This window comes from Drosophila obscura, unplaced genomic scaffold, assembly GCF_018151105.1.
Source record: "Drosophila obscura isolate BZ-5 IFL unplaced genomic scaffold, ASM1815110v1 contig_150, whole genome shotgun sequence".
Classification (NCBI taxonomy): Eukaryota; Metazoa; Arthropoda; class Insecta; order Diptera; family Drosophilidae; genus Drosophila; species Drosophila obscura.
Window position 1 is genome coordinate 7634999 of NW_024542736.1, and position 15674 is coordinate 7650672.

The window sequence follows — 15674 nt, forward strand, 5'->3', positions numbered from 1 at the left end:
TGGTGCCAACTGCGTTCGGATTGCTTTAAAAAACAAATCAAATAATTAAAGAATTTCTGATTAAAGAGTTTGGGGACCACATTCTTTTTAAGTGCGCTTAATTAATTTTCTAGACTTTGAAATCCTACTTTTATTCTGTTGCGATATATCGATGGTCGAAAAAAACCATCGATCTATCACACAGCTAAAACCATCGATAGTGCCATCGATGGTCTTGCAGCCCTAGTGTGCAAGTGGAAGAAGGAAATGAAATATATTATTCGAATAAAATCTTGTGCAATTTAACATTAATTTAATTGTGATAAGTTGGATAAATAAATAGTCGCAGGTGTGTTAAATTTGGTCGAGCTGTGGGAGCGCATGCATACAATACGCGGCAACGAGTAGCATCGCGGTACCAAGTAGCATCGCATCGCGTCATTGCTGTACTAAAAACTAAAAATTTGCCGTATTCGTATTCCGCCATTTTGAAAGCTGCGAGTGGAATTTGGACGCGTTGCTGGTAAAAAAATTGTTGAAAACTATCTAAAAAGTGCCTATAATTAATGAAAAATAGAAACAACTTGTGTATAAACATGGCCGCCAAGTGTTTCTACTCGAAAATAGTGTGTGGCATTGTGTTTGGCACGTGAATTTCGTCCAATTGCAAACTCGCAAAAAAACGATACTGCTGCGGACGCCGCCGTCGCCGCCACCACAAAGAAAAAGGAAAAAGCAATAAAATAAGCGAAAAATATGTGCGTCGCTGTTTAATAATACTATTCTCTGGTTGCTGCTGCATTTTCACGGATACCTATTTATTTGATTTGTCTTTTTGTTTGCCACCAACTCAAACTAAAGTATGCGTGTGTTTGCATTAACCCCTGTATGTGTATGTGTATGCGTGCGAGTGTGTGTGCGCGATAAACGTGTACAAGAAAAATTTAAACGTGCAGAATTCTGATGAATTTTTAAAGCGGAACTATTTTGTGTGTGCTTGTGTGAGTGAGTATGTACACGATACACACAACAACGCGTTGTTTTAATTTAATGCACAGTTCTGCTGAGTAAGTGAGTGAGTGAGTGAGTGTGCGTGCCTTAATATTCTCTGCAAAACATAAATAAAATTGTGCAATAATTTCCCGTACGACTCGACCCGCACACAGATACACATTCATTCGTACGATTGAAATATGCGTTTGTGTCTATTTCTTCTTTTTGCCTTCTGCCGCTGCCCCTGCGGCTGCCTGTGCTGTGCCTGCCTGCCTGCCGAGTGACAATATACACGCAAGGTTCACTGCGCAACGACCCCTCCCCTTTCCCTGGCATGGTTATACAGTACCCACACCACTGCAACATGCTGTCTCATCGTTGTTTTGCCGCCGCCGCATTTAGCGCGGGAGTCAGAGCGAGGCAGCAGCCTGTAAACTAAAGCCAGTTCAGTTCGGTTCTCCTCGGACCCCGGGGCCGTGTTGACACATTTCTACGAGGTTTTTGGTCCTTTAAAGGGTGAAAGTGCCTCCTTGTTGGAGCCCCCGCCCACCTCTTGTGATACCCGTTCCTTTTCCCCTTCTCGTTCAACACTTGAAAATGACTGAGCGACCTGGCCCGAGCGACGCTTTAAATCGCTTAAAGCTGGGCCGGGCCGGCCCCACTCTCGTTCTCGTGACGTGTGCGCATTAAAGTTTTATCTCTTCCCTCTTGAATGGTTTGGTTGGTCAGTCGGGGCGCTGGGCACGCTGAGTGGATGGATATAAATAGTTTTGCCTGCATATTGATTGGAAATCCATGGCTGCCTGGAATTACGTTTTCGCATTGTGTTTTGTTTATATGCGCATACACACACACTTACACAAACACTCTGAAATAGCCGAAGAGACTGCGTCGGAAAAATAAATTTGATAAAGTTGCTACTGTCGAATGTTCATAAATATTGTGTGCACACATCCCCACCCTCTAGGGCCCCACATTGTCAGCCCTTCCTATTTTCCCCATTCAAATTGACGCTTGTTTCTAGCTTTATAACAATTTTTTCGCTTGTCGTGTTTTTGTCGCTGGTTTGCCCTTTCACTGTCCGACGTGCCTGTACCCATCTCAAAACACAAACAGACACACACACACATGCAATTGCATGCACACACATGGAAAGGCAGACAGAGAAGCAACTCTACTTGTCCCCCGATCCCTCGCCCACCCATATTTGCAACGGCAATATTGGTGATTTGCAGGGATGCCACTTTATGTGGAGTAGACAGATCGGGCCCAAAAATAAAGGCAGAGTATTTATTAGTGTATTTTTTTGTTGTACCTTTAACTGAAATAATAAAATGTACATCGTGTGAATGTATAAAATCAGTTGAGCATGTACAGAAAAATATTTATCTTTGCCAATATCTATGGAGATAAACAGCTTGGAAAAGTCTAAATGGGCAGTATTGGGGGAGAAATACAACAGTTACATTTGATTGTTATGAACGTTTGCCCCTTGCTCGTTCCCTTCTTTGTAATGTTATTGTAGAAGTGCTAATAAAATAGCCGAATAGCTTGAAAATAGCTATCTAGAAAAAAGCTGAATTGGCAACATACAGCGAAATATCCCTTTGAACATTTGCATTGTTCTGACTGCTGCCCCGCCCGCTATTCTGCATCGAAACCAAAACTGTACATGCTGTTCCGTTTATTATCACTTGGCTGGCATAACACAACATTTCCGTCTGGCAAAAGAGCACTCGAAAACGTTCCGTTTCCACCTCCTCCTCCACCGCCACGGCCCGTTTTCGGGCAATAATAAATTTTGATTGTTATGCTGCTGAAACAGTCCACACCACCACCCCAAAGCTCCCCTCCCTAGTCCACCAATACACAGCTGTAGAAGATATTTATTGTCAATGCTAGTTCCCATTCCCCACCACCCTGCACTTGTCATGCCCCCTCTCTCTCTTTCTGTTTTTCATGTTATCATTTCATTTTACTTTATTTTCGATGGGTGTTTGCCGTTTTGTTTGTTGCTGACTGCGCGCGTAAAAAAATGCACACCTGCCCAAAGAATTTCACACTCGCTGGCAACCAGCACAGGCCACCACAGGCACAGAGGAAGGGGTGGCTGGCGTGGGTAAAACAAAGCAAAGCGAAAGCAAGCCACCGAAATACCGAAATAGAAGCAAACGTTTAAATTTAAATGTCTATGAAACAAATGCAAACAAACACATACTACATTGGCTCCTGGCTCTGTATCTGTCTCTTATGGCCTGCGCCGTCGTATCGATCTGTGTGGGCCAATTGACTACGCGGATTTTTCGCCCCCTTCTTACCCGTCTAAATAAAAACAGTCGGCGGCCGGTACACACTTTCGGGATGCTGCTGCTGCTGTGCTGCCAAATGCCTTCGAAAACAACAGCAACATCAGCAATTCGTAAGCGTGCGAGGGCAGCAAAATATACTTACTACACACATAAAGTGTATTTTGTTTTATTTTATTTTTTGTTCGTTATTCTGGTCACTGGTCACTTCTGTCGGTCAGCTTGCCAGCTTGCACTTTTCCGATTTGCGTCATTCGCGCAGAGTAGAGTCGAGCGGTCGCTCGAATCAATACAAAAAGGAAAGGCAAGACGAAATGGTAGAAAAAGCGCAGCAGCACCACCACTAATGAAACATTGGGCAATGTCAGTCCCACAGGCAACAAATTAAGTGGCTTGTTTCCCATAATTCTCGTACCACTCGTTACTATACATAATCCCCATTTGGCAGCGGAAACAACAATGCCTGCGCACACCTGGCAGTTTCGCGGCCATTGAAGTTTTCAATGGAATAAGTGGGATACAAATACTAGGCGTAAAGAGAACTTAAGTTTTGACAGATGTTTCTGTTCAGGTGAAACACTTTTTAAATTTTCAAACACCTTTTCCCGTCGTCACATTTCTGCCCCCGTAATTTCGATCGATTTACAAATCTGAGAAGTTCGAGTGTAACTTTAATGCGTTCGAACCAATTAAATGTTTAAATGAAGTTAAATATCATACAGTATTTATGTATCTGGACAGAGTTCAAATCGATTGCCATTAATTTATGATGCAATGCTGCACTAGACTTTCCCCAGCATTAAATGTTCACGTTGTGTTTTTTTGTTGAAAGTGCACATAACATTTGTACACAATTAATTATTCGTAAAAGCGCACAGACATGGCAGCAAACCTCGTGGTAGCTTTTGGCGTCATTTTGTGAGCCGGCTTTAATGCATATGCATGAAACGGAAAGCAAAAAGAAGAGAAAAGGCAGCAAAAAACGCGGGAACGCAACGTCATGAACGCAACGCAGAGGAGTAGCAGCAGCAGAGGAAGCCGTTAATTCGGGCAAAACAAGCTACGCTCCGAGCTCCAAGACCTTAAATCGTTGCAGTAGTCCCCCGTCCCCACTCCCCTTGCTTCGATTCGAATGCTTGCCGACGCAGTCGCAGTTGCAATTGCAGTGGCACTGGCACTGGTTCTGGTAGGGGTAAAGGCAGAGAGAGCCTCCCCCTCAATTGGTTTTCCTCTGTATGCTAGTCCTGTGTGTGTGTGTGTGTTACAGCATCAGGACTTTAAAAGTTTTCCCCATTCAGCACACACAGTCCAATTCCAATCTGTATATTCCGGCATACAAATGCGCATGACTTTATTTAAACGTGTTTTCTACTGGGATACATACATACACATGCAAACGCAAAAACATGGACGGACACGCACCCATACCAGCGCATTGCTAAGCCGAGCTAGTGCTCGTGCTCCCGGCGGAATCGAAACGAAACGAATCGTCCGTCGCTGGAGCCAGCATGCAGGCAGGCAGCGCGTCGTTATTGTGGCATTAAGCCAACAAACAATTTAAGCGAACATGGCTTTTCCTGCCTGAAATTGTGGCAAAAAAACGAAAAATAAAACAGCCAAGTGAAAATAAAGGCAGAGAAGAGGAAAGAAAAGGAAAAACAACTCTACCATTGAGCGTGTACGTTTGCTCCGCTCTGCCGCTCTGTTATCGTGCGTCGTCGTCGTCGTCGTCTGCTCCATTCGTGTTGATAAACCGGTTCCCGTCCCATTCCCAGTCCCAATCCCAATCCACGACCATAAAATATATGTACACGGCCGCCGTCGTCATCGTTTGCTGGTTACTGGCGGCAGGCTGATGCTCCCCGGCTGGCCCGCCACTGCCACTGCCGCTGCAGCTTGATACGATACGATTTCTGTTTCTGTTAGACAGCCGGCGGCTTGACTGGATCGGGTTCGGGGCTCTCGGCTCTCAGCTCTCAGCTTCGGCATCAGCTTCAGGTAGCAACGCGTCACACACACCACACTCAGAATGTATCTGTTAGATACGCGGCCGAGATTTACTGTACGCTGCTGCGGCGCTAGTGGTTGTTGGTGATTTATACTGCCCCCCTCTCCTCTCGTTTGCCTTTGCGTTCGATGTGATTTCCCATGTTGTTTGATTTGATATTTCTCTCGCACGGTAAGAGAAGCGGCATGCCTTGCCTGATTCGCCTGAAGGCATCAACAGGTTTTCTCGGCTCCACAAAACACATTCTCGCCGGAGAAAACGAGTGCTTCTCCCACTGGTGGCGGCGGCGTGGGCGCGCGCACATTGCTATTGCTGCATCCTGTGGCAGGGCAGGGGCAGCAGCAGCAGCAGCCCAGCCTCTCTCTGCAATCGACCTGAAACCGGTTTTTGGCGCGCTTTAACAACTTTCAACTGACATTTTTCCCCATTTGTGCTGTGTGCTGTGTGGTTGTGGTGCGGTGCGGTGCGGTGCGGCGACTCATCGACTTTTCGTCTTTATGCGGCGCAAACTTGTTTCAACAATACAAAAAAAAAATTAAAAATAACAATTCCACCACCATTTCATTTCGGCATCGGTCGAAGTTGTCTCGGGGCGAAGTACATTGGATGCGTACGTAAGTTCCATGTGGACTGGGAGACAGTGCGTTTCATCACCATTAGGCCTGCGGATTAATGGTTTGTTGTTGTTGAGAGTGAATCAATCGGGTTTCAAGTTGAATGTGCTATGAAAATAGTTTCCACATTTGTCGCTCATTTAATGAGTCATCAAATCATCGAAGGAAAAATCGTATGGGTCAGATTTATTCATTTTATTATTTCTCAACGATTCAGCCCCATTTAAAATAATTAATTAACAGCGGAACCAGCTTCCTTTGTGAATGTTTCAATTAATAATCAAACAATCAGATTTCAGACTGCTTCTCTGGAGGTTTCCAGAAGATAACTCAACTAGAGAACAATATTTAAATTAAAAATCCATTAACATGCTTAAAATACTCGATAAATGGAATTATATCTATTTCTACGCATTCTCAATGCGCATAGATATGGATAACTGTTTAGAAGTGAACTGAAAACAAAGCGTTGCGTTGCGTTGCGCCCACTTGACTTGCCTTTGGATTCACTTACGATTCACCACGTACTACATGTGGCATGCAGTGGGTGGTTGGGACGGAGCTGTGAAGGGAACAGATGGGAGGGGTGGGCATGGGAGATATACTACATATACAAATAGATTTTTTTTTATTCATTGCTGTATGTCATAATTGCGTCGCTTATTTTTGTATTTCGGTTTGCGATTTAGCGAGCTCATTCGAGCGTTCTCTTCAGCGCGACCCCATCCCCCCATAGAGCGTCGAGGCGGCTGTATCTGTGCTGGGTTTTTATTGTTGTTGTTGTTTTTGCTGTTGCCATTATTATTATTATTATTGTAGTCTCGTCGGTGGGCACATTTAAACGTATTTCATACTTTTGTACAATACGTGACACATGGCTGATGAGCCACAGTCATTCGCTGGGTGAGCACTGGGTGGACTGGGTGGGGGAGGGAGGAGCATGGCTAAACATAGCCTATAGACAGACATAGAGAGTCGGCAGTCATTGACGGCTTATCAATATGTGTGTGTGTGTACATAGAATAATGTGTGTATGTGGCGTACACTCTATAACTGTATAAAGAATACTATATATTATATTATACTATACAGATAAATGTATTCTTCCCCGCTGCACACTGCTGTCAAAGTGTGTACTTTATTGTTCCGATTTGCTTTGGCATTGCTTATCAGACATCTCTATAGAAAATCTGCTGCTATTGCTGTTGCTATTGCTATTACTCTAGCTATTGCTGCTAGTGTGTGCGATTAATACAACAATTTCATTATATTCATTGTGAAAATAAAGCATTAAATGTAAGCCAGTAAATCTGCTGCCTCTCCAATAAACGAAACTCATTGAATTTAGTAATTATTACAGAATCTAGAACATTGTTTCTATTTAAAGTTGGAATTCTTTATTCTATTCTGTTTCCCATTTTCCTGAATTTCCCAGATTGTAGAATATGCATTGTAGATGCGTACAGTGCGGATCGAAATTTCAGAGATCAGAAATGGATCCGCTGCAAGTCCAAAGATACTGAATCAGACACAAACTCTATTCCCATAATTTATTGTGAGTCGTCCGCCGGTCACATTGACACCACGCTGGACTGAATGGCGGCTCTCGTTCCACACACACACACAATTCCACCAGTCAGATAACAAAGAAGTGCTTGCTGTTTCCCTGATAAGATACGACGGACTGGGGCTACCACGTAATCCAAATCAACTCAATACAGAGTGTGTTTAGTGGTACACTCTGCGTACCTGGTACCTCTCTCTCTCTCTTTATCCCCCTCTCTCTCTCTCTATTTCCTTGTATCCCTGTCACCCCTATGCCATGCTCTAATCAAGGCACATACTTGCTGCCTCGATAAGCTGTGAAGCACATGGAGACGGGGGCAATGCCACGCTGATACCGTGTGTGGCAGTGGAGAGGGCAGGGCGGTCGGGTTTATTTGTGCACCGACACCGTGAACACCAGCTGCTGCTGCTGCTGGCCAACAAGAAACAACGCCCTTTCATACTCTCATGGGGAGAGGGGCACAGGAACAGGCAGAGCAGAGCAGAGGCATGTGAACAGCGTTAAGTTTCTATGTTACTGCAACGCCCCCGTTGCGTCTCTGACGCTGGTCCCCTCCCCCAATCGGTACGCGCAATGCTATCAATGATAATATGTCGATGTCGTCGCATGGCAATGTGACGGTGGTGGCACGGGGGGGGCGCCGCGTTGGAGCGGCTTCGGCTTTATCGCGCTGATGTTTGCGAAATCCAAACGAAACTTGTCATCGGCCAATTTCTGCTGACATTGGGGCTTTGGGCTTTGGCGTTTTGTGCTGTATGTGCTGTATGCGCTGTTTGCTGTATGCTGCTGATTGTTGCGTTTTTTTTTTTGTGTCCCCTCGAACATGGACGAGTACATCACATTTCATGTTTTTCCATTTAATTTATATGTTTTGTTGTTCTCTTGTTGTTTTATTGCAGGATTTCAATTGCTCGATTTCAATATGAAGCGCCAAAAATGATTGCAGCACCGTTTGCATCGTCTTCGTCTTGAAAAGGTTTTGTTTCCCATTGATTTAATTAAAGCCATCGAAAGCGTGCGGTTGGGGACGGACGATAATAACGCTAAAACCCCAAGAACGTGAGTCCAGCAGAAGAAGAAGAAACCAACTAACAAGAAACAAAAAAAAAAAGGGCCAAAGGGAATAGACAGATCCCCAGCGCCTGCCTGCCCTCTCCTAAAACGGATAATACACACACAGAGGAAAGGAATCAAAAAGGATAAAACAACAACAACAACGGATAGCAGTGACACAGCAGCAGCAGCAGCAGTGCCAGGACACAGGACAGAATTACAAAAAAATGGACAAGAATCTGATGATGCCGAAGCGCTCGCGCATTGACGTTAAAGGCAGCTTTGCCAATGGGCCACTGCAGGCACGTCCGCTGGTGGCCCTGCTGGATGGCCGCGACTGCTCGATCGAGATGCCCATACTGAAGGATGTGGCCACGGTTGCCTTCTGCGATGCACAAAGCACCTCCGAAATACACGAGAAGGTACATAGTATATCGAGCTATTATTTTGCATCCTCATTTCTAATCAATCTTTGTAATGGTTTCTGTTTTGGGCAGGTGCTCAATGAGGCAGTCGGGGCACTTATGTGGCACACCATCATCTTGACAAAGGAGGATCTTGAGAAGTTCAAAGCTTTACGCATCATTGTGCGCATTGGCAGCGGCACAGACAACATCGATGTGAAGGCAGCGGGCGAACTGGGCATCGCCGTGTGCAACGTTCCCGGCTACGGTGTCGAGGAGGTGGCGGACACAACGATGTGCCTGATCCTGAACCTCTACCGGCGCACATACTGGCTGGCGAATATGGTGCGCGAAGGCAAAAAGTTCACGGGCCCCGAGCAAGTGCGAGAGGCAGCGCATGTAAGAATCCAATTCACGTAGCAATCTGCAATCGTTAGCCAGCAACCTGATCCCTAATATTATTTTGTTGCATTTCACAGGGCTGTGCACGCATACGCGGCGATACCTTAGGCTTAGTCGGACTGGGTCGCATTGGCAGCGCCGTGGCCTTGAGAGCAAAAGCATTTGGCTTCAATGTCATCTTCTACGATCCCTACCTACCCGACGGCATTGATAAGTCACTGGGCCTCACACGCGTCTACACGCTGCAGGATCTGCTATTCCAGTCCGACTGCGTCTCACTGCATTGCACGCTCAACGAGCACAATCATCATTTAATCAATGAATTCACAATTAAACAGGTGGAGTCGTGAGTCGCACGCACCCTAAATATCGTATCCAGAATCTAACAATCTCTTTCTCTCGCGTGGCGGCTATATAGATGCGACCTGGTGCATTTCTGGTGAACACCGCCCGCGGCGGTCTGGTGGATGACGAGACTTTGGCGTTGGCGCTGAAACAGGGCCGGATAAGAGCTGCCGCATTGGATGTGCACGAAAACGAACCTTACAATGTATTTCAAGTAAGAGATTGTTGTAAAACGAGACATTTTACGCAATCTGAGACGACGTCGCGCCAATGTTGAGCATGTTCCCTACTAACCTATTTTGTTTTTGTTTTTGTGCAACCTTTAACGCTTGCAGGGCGCCCTCAAGGATGCCCCCAATCTGATTTGCACACCACACGCCGCCTTCTTCAGCGACGCGTCCGCCACGGAGCTGCGCGAAATGGCAGCCACTGAGATCCGACGAGCAATTGTCGGCAATATTCCAGATGTGCTGAGGAATTGTGTCAACAAGGAGTACTTTATGCGCACGCCGCCCACCGCTGCGGCCGGTGGCGTCGCGGCGGCTGTTTATCCCGAAGGTAAACTACAAATGATATCAAATCAAGAAAAGTAGAGAGAAACAACAGACAGGCGAGAGAGAGCGAGAGAGAGAGAAAGAGAGCGTTATTACAAGTAAAACAACAAAACAAAAAACAGAACAAGAATCAATTCAATACAGATACCAGAAATCGTTTAAAGAAATCATATATACTTTATACAACACACACACCCATACACACATACCGCACACTAGCACACACACGCACACACACACACACTCAAACAAACGCATACCCAAGCAGATGTAGTATATATGTATATGCATCCAAAAATCATACTTCTATTCTTTCTCTGACTCATTCGAAAGTATATATATAGTATATATAGATAGACAGACAGACAGACGAACGGACAGACGGACCGACGGGAGATGAGAACACGCTGTAAGAGTTGAGATGATATATAAGTGTAATGCAGTTTAAGCTATATAAATATGTATATGTATACATATATATATATATATATATATATCGGTAGAGAGGGGGTACCGCTCCTCGGTTCGATAGAGAGAATGTTTCGATGCAGATGCGGAGGTTTAGAGCGCAGCCGATGTTGCCCACAGTTTATTAACTATTATCTATATATGTGTATATGTATACATGTATATGTATGTGTGTGTATATGTATATGGATTGTGTGAGAGAACTGCAAATGCTTTCCCAATAGCTTCAGAGATTATTCAGCTTCAACTTTCACTGAACAGCCCGCTTCGTTTTGAGACGTAGGACTTCTCACCCCCCAGAAGCATTCTTGACTCTTATATACCAAGCAAACGCACACAACTATATGCATATATACATACACGACACTATCGATATACATGTATAAATATATATTTCACAAGAATATCTACACACGAAAACAAGGTGAAAGTAAACAATATGATGGATTATTGTTGTTGTTAATATTTCGCGGCGACTTACCTACCTTAACTTCTTCCTCAATTCCAAGTCTCCCTACTTATCCAAGTCCCAACTTAAATACTCGTACCCCGTGCTTTTGGCCTTACTTAAACAGAAACTAGAAACAATCAGAGAAGAGAGGAGTATGTGGAGTAATATTGTTCAGTAGCAGCATCCTCCCCTCCACTCGATGATTCACTGTACCGAGAGATATCCATTTACAAGTTAACACAATTATAAACTAGAATCAACCAGAAACAAGAAAAGCAAAATAGAAATACCAACCAGATCGAGAGCTGCACCCGCCGCTGCTCCCTCGTCAAAACATTTCAGAAACAACAAAACTTAATTTTTAGTCATAAGAGGGAACATGAAAATTGGCTAGTTACTAATTGATTTTGCGCCATTTATTGCTGACTTTCGTTTTGTAAACGATAGATACAAAGACAACAAAACAAAACAAAAAAAGAAAACAATTTAAGAATGTTGATAAATGTTGAAAATGTGAAAATATTTGAAAATGAAAATGCTATTCTGCTGCTCAAGCTCTGCTCTACTAACTACTTACTATATTGCATAAATGATCTCATCATCCAAGTTTATTTTCGCCTTACGAACCGAACCGAACCGAACACCACAATTTTTGTAATACAGCAAAAAAGTAATATTTATATACGTTAATATATAGGAGACAACACGGCGCGTTAGACTAGACTCTCAGCAACCACATCTATAAATAGAAGGAAAGAACTACAATTAACATTTAAAGCATAGTCTATGTACATTTAAAATATAAACAGAAAATTATATTAAAGCAAAAACAAAACCCAACAACATCCCCAAAAACAAAACAAAACAAAAAATGATATGAAGCAAAACAAACACACACAAAAAAAAAGAAGGAAAGAATAATACATGTAATATTAATGAACTTAGATTTACCTTTACGAACGATGATCGATGATGAGCGAGCAACGGATGGAAGGGATATTATGGGATCATCAGAGAGTGGCCCTGGCCTCCTTTCCACATCCCACTCCCCACCCATCCCCATTAAACATTGTTAGCGTTTAAATTGTAATATTATTTAACAGATTAACGAGAATGCATATATATATATATACACATATATATATTTACATACATTTAAAGCGAATCAGAAGGACGCGCAACAATTGTGAGAGTATCATTTTGTACAATTTTGCAATTTAATTTTAAACGAACGAAAGAGAAAAAAAAAGCTTCAAGCAGTCTGCGGCGATGCCCATGCCTATATATTGGATGGAGTTTCCTTAAATTTTTTGAAACAACCTTCTTTATTTATCTACTCCTTATATGCTCATAAAAAAAGAGACACACTCACACACAGATATCCAATCCAATCGTTTTCCTTAAGTAAGAAAAATATTTTATTATTGCATTAGTTAGTGTCCCCCGTCCCTCAACCAGCCCCCGCCATTCTCCAGCATCCGCTCCCAATCCACTCTGTTTTTTGGTTTGTTTGTTGTTTTGTAGGGATGCAAATTTTGTAATATTTGAAAACATTTACAAGCACAAAGCATACACGCATACACCCACACACACACACACACACAGACAACAGTTACACACACACACCCATGCCACACACAAACATAAAACACACACACACACGCGATCCTATATAGCAAGCTGCAACACAACAAATGAGCAAAGTAAAACATAAATAAGCATAAGCTAAACGTAAAAAATAATGAGTAAAGAGTAAACAAAAAAGTAAACGTAATGAGTAAATGAGACAAAAGAATAAAATACTGTTATTTTGTAATGTATAAAAGGATATTTTTAATAACTGTGAAAGCTAAATAAAATTAAAGCGTAACAATTGACGATGAAGCAACAAACAAAAAAAAGAAAACGAAACAAAAAGTAGACGAACAAGAAGCTGATGATTGATGATGATGGAGATGATGATAAAAAAAGAGAAGTTAATTTAAAAACCAAGAAAACCTTTCCAGAAAACAATGCAAAACAAAAAACAAAAGAAACCCAAGAAGATAAAAACAAATAAAAACAAAATCTTTAATGAACCAATTATTGTTTAACTTGCGGAAGTCCATGTTTAAGTGATCGTATCGGATCGGATCGTGTTCGTTGTTCCATTTGTGTGGCAGTGTTGCAAGACTGTGTTTTCCTTAACCCTCACTGCCATTCACGTTTTTTTCTATTGGGATCATGAATTGAGATCAAGCAGCAGCAGAGCAGCAGCAGAGAGCAGACCAAGCCAAGCCTTATTAGTAGTACTTAATGAGATTGAAATAACGCACACCTACCCACCCATATCTATATACGTAGTTTAAGCTCTCGTAAGCTCGTTTCACCCCCAGGCGAAAGTCAGTAATTTATGGCTGTCCGTCCACAGCCACAGCCATAGCTTATTGTACTAATTAGCTGTAAGGAACGGAACGGTATACCCGTACAGGGCAGGGCCTGTTCCGCACTCATCGCATCACAGTCCACAGTTCCCTGTCCTCGCAGTCTCCGCTCTCCGAGCCAGCCCCAAACTCTCATAGATCACACGCAGTCACCACCCAGAACTCAGACTCTGCCAACGTCTACTACTCGCACAAAATCAGAACTCGAACCCAGAACACAAGCAATCAATCAAGAAAATCAATTCCCCCCACATAAATACAGACAACAAACCAAAAAAAAAAAAAACACCAGCAACATTTCATAATCTTTACCTAACTTTCAAATACAAATACAAAAAACAATCGAAATACAAAACAGGATTAAATGGCGGCTATTATACAGGCGCACTGCATCATCGGGCACACAGCACCACACCGCACGATGGTCCCCACAGTACAACAAACATTGGCAGCAGCAGCAGCTCTGCTCTGGCTCAGCCGCCGCCGCCCAACTCCGTAGCCGCTGCTGCGGCCGCCGTGGCCGCTGCAGCAGCCGCACTCCTGCCGTCACCGGTGCCGCCGACCGCTGTGCCCACGGTGCCGCACTTGTCGCCGCAAGTTGGTGGACTGCCGCTCGGAATTGTGAGTAGCCAATCGGTAGGTACACGTACCTCTGTTGTCTTGTGTTTGTGTGTGCGCTATGTGTGTCCTAAGTTTTGCCAGTTACCAGTTACCATCTTACCACCAGTTGCCACCTTGCCACTCCCACTCCACTCCACCATGCCAAATGCCAATGCCATGTCGTGGAGCTATGCAAACGCCGTGTGTGCGTATGCGTGTGCGTGTGTGTTTGTGGGATTAGATAAATTGTTTGTGTTTGTTGCTGTTGCGCTCCTGTTGGTCCTGTTGTCTGGCAGGCCAGTAAGCCAGTAGCCAGGAACCCCCCCGTGTTGGTCGTAGACAAATGCAGTCATATGTATGTAGTTTCGTGGTTGGCTAGGCTAGGGCTACTAACAGATTGTGATTGACGCTGCAGACGCGCTGCCCCAGTCGATGATCGATGATTCTAATCCACTTCCCACTCTTGCTTTTAGCCCCTGAGTGCGCCCGACCCTAATAATCATCTGTTATCGAGCATAAAAGCGGAGGTTAAGGCCGAGTCAACGGAGACGCCGTAGGCTGCTGCTGCTGCTGATGATGCATCGCAGCTGGAGCCGAGAGCTGGAGTGACAACGGGCAGTGGTGCCTGGATATCGCCCCAGCGAGACGAGACGAGACACACACACACAAAAGCTTGGCCAGAAGATGGATAACCAACCCTCTATACTTTGCACCTAAGGAGTAGTAGTCGGCAGTGGGCATGGCCTGTCTTTCAGTGTGACAAACCCCTGCCCTCCCCCCACCACCATCGCTCTTCTGTCCTGCTGCTGCTGTCTGTCTGTCTGCTCGACGATTCCAGGCGCACCTGCGCCAGCGCTTGATTTGAATTTTTCCAAGTTTCTATGTTACATATAATTTAAAGTACGATACACATTTGCATTACCACAACCCAAAAACCCCAAAACCCAATACCCCCCAAAACACCATAAAGCACAGAAAGAAGAAGAAATCGGCAACGGAAGGAAAAGAAAGAAGCGATGCAAAAGGATGAGAGACAACAACACCACACCACACGCCTCAAAATTAACTACATATTTAGTGTTTAATTTGTAACTATTTAGAACTTTATACAGTTACAATCGTAAGATTTTTATTTGTATTGCAGGAAATTGTAAGTGAAAGAAATATGTTACTACATATAAGCGCAAAACAAAAAACAATGTTGGAAACTTTTAATTACGAGAAAACAAAACACACACAATTATGGCATACAAAACAAAACAAAACAGAAGAAAACGAAACGAAACAAAAGCAACACACAAGATGAGAGACGTTTAGTGCTTAAGATTACGTTTAAAGTACATAATAAAACAAAAGAAAAAAGAAAATCAAAGACATTCCAATACTCAAGGGTTAGCGGTTTGGTTGTGGGGTAAAAAAGAGTACGATTCACTTTTATATTGATTTGAATACATTTATTTGAGTCTGTTATACACAAAGGACAGTTTTTTTTTCGGGGCGGGTAGAT

General features: G+C 43.6%; 1 protein-coding gene across 12 annotated transcripts; it reads left to right on the plus strand.

Annotated features, from left to right (window-relative positions):
* Positions 1 to 216: 216 nt before the first annotated feature.
* On the plus strand, positions 217 to 15637 carry LOC111066847 (C-terminal-binding protein). Of its 12 annotated transcripts, none has more exons than XM_022355755.2 (8): positions 217 to 502; positions 8367 to 8942; positions 9018 to 9323; positions 9404 to 9664; positions 9745 to 9885; positions 10007 to 10229; positions 13926 to 14203; positions 14641 to 15637. In XM_022355755.2, exons 2-8 carry the CDS (start codon positions 8748 to 8750, stop codon positions 14722 to 14724), a joined length of 1488 nt encoding a protein of 495 aa, XP_022211447.1. In that variant the 5' UTR covers positions 217 to 502; positions 8367 to 8747; the 3' UTR covers positions 14725 to 15637. The 12 variants fall into 12 exon arrangements, with proteins under 12 accessions (XP_022211447.1, XP_022211455.1, XP_022211453.1 ...); XM_022355763.2 differs by having other exon boundaries at positions 13950 to 14203; XM_022355761.2 differs by having other exon boundaries at positions 218 to 502; positions 13926 to 14188.
* Positions 15638 to 15674: the final 37 nt, after the last annotated feature.